This window comes from Patella vulgata, chromosome 7, assembly GCF_932274485.2.
Source record: "Patella vulgata chromosome 7, xgPatVulg1.2, whole genome shotgun sequence".
Taxonomy (NCBI): Eukaryota; Metazoa; Mollusca; class Gastropoda; family Patellidae; genus Patella; species Patella vulgata.
Window position 1 is genome coordinate 23,992,947 of NC_065885.2, and position 9,080 is coordinate 24,002,026.

At 33.4% G+C, this 9,080-nt stretch overlaps 1 protein-coding gene across 2 annotated transcripts in view; it reads right to left on the reverse strand.

Moving 5' to 3' along the window:
- LOC126828473 (uncharacterized) overlaps positions 1-6,762 on the reverse strand; it is a 28,538-nt gene extending 21,776 nt beyond the window's left edge. For both annotated transcript variants that reach the window (XM_050558213.2, XM_050558212.2), the window contains exons 1-2: positions 6,634-6,762; positions 3,962-4,054 (exon numbers count right to left, since the gene is read on the reverse strand). In XM_050558213.2, the coding sequence (XP_050414170.1) occupies positions 3,962-4,013 (52 nt within the window). In that variant the 5' untranslated portion in view covers positions 4,014-4,054; positions 6,634-6,762. The remainder of the gene's footprint in view (positions 1-3,961; positions 4,055-6,633) is intronic.
- Positions 6,763-9,080: the final 2,318 nt, after the last annotated feature.

A 9,080-nucleotide genomic window follows, 5' to 3' on the forward strand; every position in this document is an offset into this window, starting at 1 on the left:
TATGTTGAAGAGTAAATTTAAGACAGAAGCGCGGGTAGTCCCGCCCCACCTCCTTGAACACATAATCAGTCCCACCCAAACCACCAAATATCACGGAAAATAGAGATTTTAAGTAAACATTTAGTTATTTTAGCTTTTAGTCACTGTTACTTTTAACTTTTTTATGATCCGCCCTGACGACAGTGGCATATGTATGTAAGTTATAAATATGTATGACATAACACGAAACCCGGCATGGTACATAGAAATACCATCAGTCATTCTTACAGGATATTATAACTCTGCGATACTATTTCTATAGATATTGAACAGGTGTCCCGTGTCTGAGGTATATATTTACATATAAGTAAGATATTACATGTGTCGTTTGACAGGGATGTCACAATGTGTGGGCTACATAAGGCATCCATATTTTTAAATATTTATAGCTCGAATATTAATTCTTGAGATTTCCGTCGATACCTAGAGAGCGAGAGAGAATCTGTCCACTTCGGGACCAACATAATGATTATTTTTTTTTCAATAAATCGCTTGAGCGAATGAGCGTGTGTGTATCGGTCTGTAGCAGTGGGATGAAACCGGGAGACCCAGAGTAAACGCATTCGGTTGGGCGGGCGACCCTACAGCTTGTCACGTACAAGCTGGAAATCGAAACCACGCCACTTGACTTAAAGACAGACCTTATCCAAAGCGCAGACATCAGACCATTTGGCCATTCGCCCAAACTTTCTTGTAGAAACGTTGTGGATAGATCCTTGTATTTTATTATTATTTTGATTTAAACGTGTTAACACCCGCCTATATTAACCATAGTTCGTATGTGTGCTCATAACTATTGCATGTTTTCCCCAAAATATTTATCGGGAGAAGCATTCTTGCATACAATTAACCGTGGGTCTGTCGATATTCGGTATATAATATCATCTTGTCACATCAAAACATATTTCTTATTTAGGACCACTCCTGACAGCTGTGAACTAGCAGCTTGAAAAATCCAGAACAATCGCAGTCAGTTTTTTTACTACTCGACTAAAACTATTTGATGCCATAAAAAAGGATCGGTTTTAGTACTTATTAAAAGTACGCCGGCGCCTCCAATCGTGTTTGTTTACGTGACCACGCTGTTGTTATTGCTTATCTTTATACTTATAACCACAATCATCATAATTTATTGTAATCCCTTGAAGTTGATTTATATTTGATTTACGAATCTATGTTGTCGCCCGAGTTCCATAATGTTCTGGAATCGTTGGTATCAAGGGGGAAATTATGACCTCATAGTCTCTGGTTCACTTTTCGACTACGATATTGTAATATCTGCATTATAACCAGTATGTACTTCTGTAATGGTTACGTGATATATATTTTTAAGGTGAACAAAAAAAAAAACAAAACCCAAAACCCCCCAAAAAACAAACTTATAAATGTCAAACAAAGCGGTTCTGTCTGCAATAGAACCATGATTTATACAAGATGTATTTTGTGGGCATTTTTTCCAAATGTGTCAGTATATGGACTTTAATGGTCATTAATTATTCGTTTAATACATTATGGCTCTAGTTAATGCTTAGTTTGGTTTATCCATAAATCAATTTGAATTTATAGTATAGCCTACTAATGTGCTCGACATTTATAGTTTATACCTAAAAAAAAAACAAGCACTTTATAATATGACCGGAGCCGCTTTTTGTGGCAATGCGAAAAACAAAACAAAAAAGAAATACTGATAGAAAAAAATCAATAATTAATTAGCAGAGTATGCTGGACCTAAAAAGTTTTGACGAGTATAATTTTATGTACAAAAGTACAATGTGGGATTACTTGGGAAATGATTGTCCCGAGAAGTGGTATCAGTGGTTTAAGATAGAGTAATCATTTAAAGTGTCAGGTTCATGATTATGCGTTATAAGATGTCCCCACCAAGTGTAATTCAGATGGTTCAATAATCTTTAATATTATTCAATAGAATAGCGGTGAATTGGTATCTGATATCCTAGAATTAATACCCTGCCCCGTGTACGACTATTTCCAATGAAATGTTATTCGGATTAGTTAAGTAATGACTGTCCTGTGGTATCAAACATAAACTGAAGAGTGGTAGGAAATAATATGAGCATTAAAAAAAAACCCAACAAAGTTTATATAATCCGAGCAAGGTGTCATTTTTTTTATAAGTTTGATGAATTTCATGTAAAATATAATTCATCCCACCCTGAGCCAACTATAAAATGTACACCATTCAGTCCATAAAGTAGACGCAAAGTTGACGTGTTTATAAACCTGAAAGGAGTGTGAATTAAAGGACAGTATTGGTGTCAGTCATTATTACATATGTGATAGAACTGGTTAAATACATTCCAAAGTAAATTATTTTGTCGCCATTGATAAACTAAACGTTGACCTTTTTTGGAACAAAATGAAGAAACAAAATGTTTTAAACAGTTCCAGATTAAATGGCAGAACAAAGTAAATGAGTAACCATTCGAGTACCATACGCCCAGAAACAAGTCAACCAGCCAATCAAAACATTCTAGTTAGCATATATCATCTATATAGGGATTACTGAGAACTATGTTCATTTTATTTAAACAATGAATTCATTGTTCTTCTGTCTACATGTACATGTCATGACAATTAATATGTCCGATTTATATGTCTGTGGATTCAGTGGTGTTTTTTACTGCTCATAATATAAGATTACATGTCATGATGTCATTTATACTGATGCATACCACGAATAGTCCACAGAATCGTGGTTATATTTTTATATATCTGAAACAAACACAGACAATTTCGTGATATAAAATTAAAGCCTAAACCACACTGGAAAATCCTGAGGAACATTTTCGACAAACACCGGAATCGAACCCGAAACCTCCTGGTTAGTGAGCTAGCCAGTGCCGGATTAACCTGGTTAGTGAGATAGTTAGTGCCGGATTTACCTGGTTAGTGAGCTAGCCAGTGCCGGATTTACCTGGTTAGTGAGTTAACAAGTGCCAGATTTACCTATAGGCTTGATAGACTGAAGTATAAAGCATTCGGGCAAGTTGTGTAATATTTATGACACTGTCATATGCCTTTCTTACATGTACTGTAGTATTAAGCATCTATCATCATCCCCGGCTTTGCCCAATTGTGTTTAAAACACACTTTCAGTTTACACTAATCGTGAGGGTGGGGCCCCAAACGTGGAAAAAAACCACAATAGCCGGAGGCCTCTTCATCAAAATGCGACACTGGAGTTGGCGGTTTACGCACTGTAAGTATGCAGGGTTAAAAACAAGTGTTCTAATTATCAATCTCATTTTTCTAAATAAGGCAAATAAATTGTATAATTTTAACCATATGTATATATATTCATAAAATAGATTATACAAAAAGTGTAAAATATACACAATATACAAAATAAGTGACGATATTGAGAATCTCTTGTTGTATAATGATAACAGAAACAAATTAACACATTATCTATATTCATGAACTATATTATATTTCTGACTATATGAAATTATTTTTGTTATTAAATTGAGCAGATAGATATAAGGGCTGAAATTTGTTCTTTAGATAGTAATATAGACAATTAAATACAAGAAAACAATAGTGGTTATGTGCCATCTTGGCCTCTATGTCCCTGGATAGAAACGAATCAGTATTCAATAGATGACTGACGTTTTAAAACAGGAAAGGATGGAATCAATAGAATGTAATGAAAATAAAAGACGGCCATGACTTACGTTAAGAGTGGTCGATTTTAATGTATTTTGGACAAGTATATTTATTTGTTAGGTCCAGGTTCAAAAGGTAAGAAATTATCTGTCAGTTTAAGTCTGGAATATTGTGACAAAAACAAATCGTGCCGGGTTACAAGATCTGGGATATGTAAATTAAGAGTACAATAAAATTGGCTGACACTTTAGACATAAATATGAAAGATGGCTATGCTATAAATCAAAATACTTACCCAAGAAATATACTTTCTTTATAAACTGTAAAATGTTAAAAAAACGTTTCATTTCAATAAGTTCTTTACGTTATATTGTCCCATAAATTAAACCTGAAATGAAATATAAAATATGCCATTGTACATATAATACACACAAATCAAATTTCAAACATTATAGATTGATGTGTTCAAATTGTGGGTACATGAAATTGGAGGGTTGGGGTTGTGGGGAGCTGGATGTTTCCGGGACAACTTTACCTGCCATTGGTATCATCAAATTGTATGTATGTATGTATGTATGTATGTATGTACAGTATGTATGTATGTATGTATGTATGCAATCATATAGGTCTATTAGTCCCGAAATGGCATAATTTTTGTCGAGTGGAGGCTAAACTCTCCCTCTCTCCCTCCCCCCTCTCTTTCTCCCATATAGGTCTATTTACAGTTTTCAAATGATTTTAAAAAAACAATCTCAGAACAGTGAGGGTAAATATAGACATGGTAAAGTTTATATACCACTGACATACATATATAACGACATGGTAAATCTTATATACCACTGATATAAAACGAATAGCGACATGGTGAAGTTTACACATTACTGATATAAAATGCAGAGATGCGCTATGTCATACGAAAGTTACGATGTATGTCTACAATTAGCTAATTGACCGGCATTTTAATTCTTAAATCGAATACTAGAAAAGTATTTATTCTTCTTCAATTAAACAAAATAGAAGATGTTTATTTAATCTTTATGAAAGGTGTAAAACGGATTAAAAACACTTTACAAAAATAAACATTCTACTAATCTTTGTGTGTATAAAAGATGTAAAACGGATTAAAAACACATTACATCAAAAAAAACCAGTCTACTATTTTTTTTTTAATTTGGCGGCTATTCAGGGCAGAGTTCTATTCTCAGAGTAGGTAGTTCTCTGTGTGAAAATAAGGCTACTAATTATTTAATCTGGCGGCCATTCAGGGCAGAGTTCTATTCTAAAAGTAGGTAGTTCTCTGTGTGAATATGAGGCTATGCACTATTGACATAATAACGACATGGTAAAGTCTATGATATACCACTACCATAAAATAATAGAGCGACATGATAAGTTGAGATTGTGAGATTCTGGTATCAGCGAAGTGTACAATATAACACCTTCATCTGTCTTTAACCAGGGTAGTTGACACTTTAGACTTATTCCGACTTCTGATTATTGTGTAAGAGCATAGTTTAAATCAAAGGAAACAGTTCGTCTTGATACAGATTTGTTTTTCGTGAAAAGTATAATCCGTATTGTATTTAACCTGACTAGAATGTATTTGATAGATTGGACTAGGTCAGGTCAACCACTGGACATTGACAGATGACCAACTGCATGGTGTTTTCCTAGGTTAATATATACCTTAAAACCTAAATTATAACACATATAACAGATTTTAGAGATAGTATTCAAAGCCAAACATGATCAGTTGAACATGTTAAATGTTGGGAGAGTACCGTTGTCTTTCTAGTATCATAACTGTAGCATTTTCCTTCTCAAAGGGCCCACCATTTAGAAAACCAACATAAGGTAAACAAAACAGCTAAATAGATAAAAATGATGTACTTTGCAAAGTAGAAAAACCGATCGTAATGTTTTTTAATATTCTATCGAATTTTTAAAACAAATTAAACATCTTTTTCCGGTAAAAAACCCCAAAAAACTCCACGATATAGAGTTATATATAAATCATTTGTATAGAAAGGTTTGGCTTCTTTCTATTCATGTCACCTATCAGACCTACCTATGAGGAAATACACCGAATATGAACTTTACTTTATGAACTTTATATTTTAGTAGGGTTGACATGTGTCAATATGAAAATTTACACTGATCTACATATTATCAACACGAACACGATAACAATTTTTAATAAGACCCCCTCCCCCCCAAAAAAAAACAACAAACAAAAACAAACAAACCCCCCCCCCCAAAAAAACCCAACAAAATGATCAATTCCTTTCTTGAAGAAAGCCCGATTGAGAAACACCGCTGAAATATATATATATGTACATATAAAATACCGAAATCCACATTTTGGAATGTTTCACGAAATTAGGAATACTTCCACAAACTTAATATTTTACAAAATTTCACATCGAAAATTTGTGTCCATGTACTGAAATGAACATCATTGAAGCATTCCGATTTGCTGTCATAAAAAATACGATGACATCTGCACATCAAATTGAAGTAGTGAAAAACACTATTAATCAGTGTCAATGTCGTCGATTCTGATAAAAACTCTGTAACCCTTGATCAGAATAGTTTTCTTATTAAAATCACGTTGTAAATAAAATACTACATTTTTTTTTACTTTTAAAAGAGAGAGAGTTTAACGTCCACTCGACAAGTGTGATGTTATTATAACAGAATAGATATTATCTATAACGTGACAGAGTATATTTTTGTTTGTTTATGCTTTATCCAAATTTTACTTTTTGAGTAAAAATATCGAAATGAATCTCCATATATTACATGTATAATAAAAGCTTAAAATAGAATGGCCGTCTTGATTAATTAGTTTTAAAATAGAATAAGGTTTGTCCGTACATGGATATGTTAAAAGATCGCTGATATTTATTTCCATCCATGAATAGATCATTATGAACACCTTTTTCGGAATAAAACGAAATTACTCACCTCATGATGCGTAAAAATAAATCCAAAATTATGGCATATAATGAAACATATCTGCTTGAACGAAAGTAAACCTGTATATTCAAAGTAGTAGGTGACAGTGTATGTACTGGTATTTCATCTCTCGTTCCACATCAGTAGTTTCTGGTACAAATTTGACATGGGATGAAGGATGACTTGTACAGCCCGTAAGATGACTGGATCAGCCAATCAACTTATGACATTTTAGATGTTTATTACCGCCATACATCTTCTCAATTCTGTCGTATTTAATATGAAATAATACCATACTGTATGCAATGTTAATTTAATGCTCAGGTGTGATGTCATTAAAATTTTTAAGGGGGAGTAGCACATCTTTATATAGGATATTAGTATTTATTATTGTAAGAAAATCAGCTACGACACAAATAAAATCTCGACTTATTGGCAAAAAAGTTACATTGTTTACAAACACGCATAACAATTAAGATTTTATATTGGGAGCATTCTATACAGCAACAGAAATGGGAATAGAGCGAAAATAACAAAACATTCCATGAGCCACTGTTTAATCAATTAATATTAAAAGAGCATAACACAAGGCTATGCATTAGGTCCTTTTGCATTACTTGGAATAGTCAATGAACACAGAAATGGTTAGCTAAATAGAAGGTGGTTTTAAGTGTTCTAGCAAAAGCTGGCAATGTGAGAAACCAATCTGACGTATATTTGCAAGGTTTATTTCTCGAATAAAAATGAATGACTTCTGATCTTGATAATTATATTGATTCCTGTGATAGGAAACATGGAATTAACATACGTATACAATGACAGGAATGTTATTACGGTTTCTATAAATAATTTTTTAGTTATATCTTTAAGAAGCAGAAATTTTATCAAGAGGCTTAAAGGAGTGACACTTGATTAATTAGGTGCTATTATAGGTCATAGTTAATTATAAGGCGTCTTGATGGGTTAGTAAGTAATTAGGCTAACATGGACATCTATGATTTTCAAATTATGCATGCATAATCGGTATATTTTTTTTACCCCTTTCCTCGTTTTCTTTTTAGACAATTAGTGACTTATTATTAGTCATCATGGAGATGACTAGTTTGAAATTAAGATATCTTATCAATATATTATCTAATAATTAAATTTACCATTTGAAATTATTTCTCCGGGTATAGATCATCACGAATCTTTATGCCTTTTTTATATAGCAATACGATTTGTGTTCAGATAAACACGTCTATTTTCCAATTGGTTTTGTATTTTGCTTTGTCGAACATCGTTGCCTATCACCAATATTATCGAATGTGATAGCGAGAAATGGGCCTAACTCGACACAAACTAGGTCATTTCGGGACTAATGTTTCATTTGTATTTCGATAATAAGCTATGCGTAGGGGTCTTTAATTTCCAGTGGAAGGAAACCTGGGGACCCGGAGAAAATTCTCACGAGTTTAGAAAGGCGACGGGGAATCGACAGCACGCCATTTAATTGACGCAATGACATATCTAATGATCTAAAGCACGCGCCTTTAACCACTCAGTCATGCAGCCCTCGAGTATCAGATCTGATCCAGCTATGAATATTGTAAAAGGCCGGTGTCTTTTCATGATGATGATACGAATGTCTGAACCCAAGTTAATGTTTTAGGTTATAAAATCGAGTTTGTTCACAGTAATGACATGCAGGCAATTTAATATAGATGATATCTAGTCTTGGAGAAGAGGAAGGGGTTACCAATGTGAAATTTCTGGTCGGACATTTACGATTTTGGCATATTTATGGCTCTGTTTACGCTTTATTTTCCTTTCCTTAGATTTCGAAATTGCTGGGGCGGGAAATAAACAATTGATTTACGCACGTGTAGTGATTATTCGAATCTCTCAACCTGGCTAATGTACGCACCCAACAAAAACAAAACAACAACAGACGTCTTTTTCACTTAAAAGCTCAATACCACTCTTGTTGTAACTGATGTCCCAATCTTTATTCTGGTCAACAAATTGTACTATTTTACAATATTCCAATAAATTGATGTTACAAATTTCATCTTAACACACCTAATTTAAAAAATTGGAAAAATTCAACTAAATGATTTGAAAAGCCTGACGTAAAGCTTTTCAAATGTGACATGGATTTAAAAATATTTTTGACCCTCTGGACAAGTAAAATAGGATTTAATGGATAATAATTTACACAACAGGTAGGACACTAACACATTTAGTACTTAGAATAAGGCTATTTTTTATTTTCTGGAGCTGTCAAGCCAGCAAGAGTCTTATTGTCCCTTTAAACCGTCTTCATTAGCCCAGTATAGGAGCAGAACAATAGGACGTTAAACCCCATTTCATTTCTTTCACTTAAAATTAAGAAGTACGTGTATTTGCACAAGCTTGCTGACAAATGTTGGAATTTCAAGACAAAATTTGAAAACAGACCAAATCATTTGAAAGGC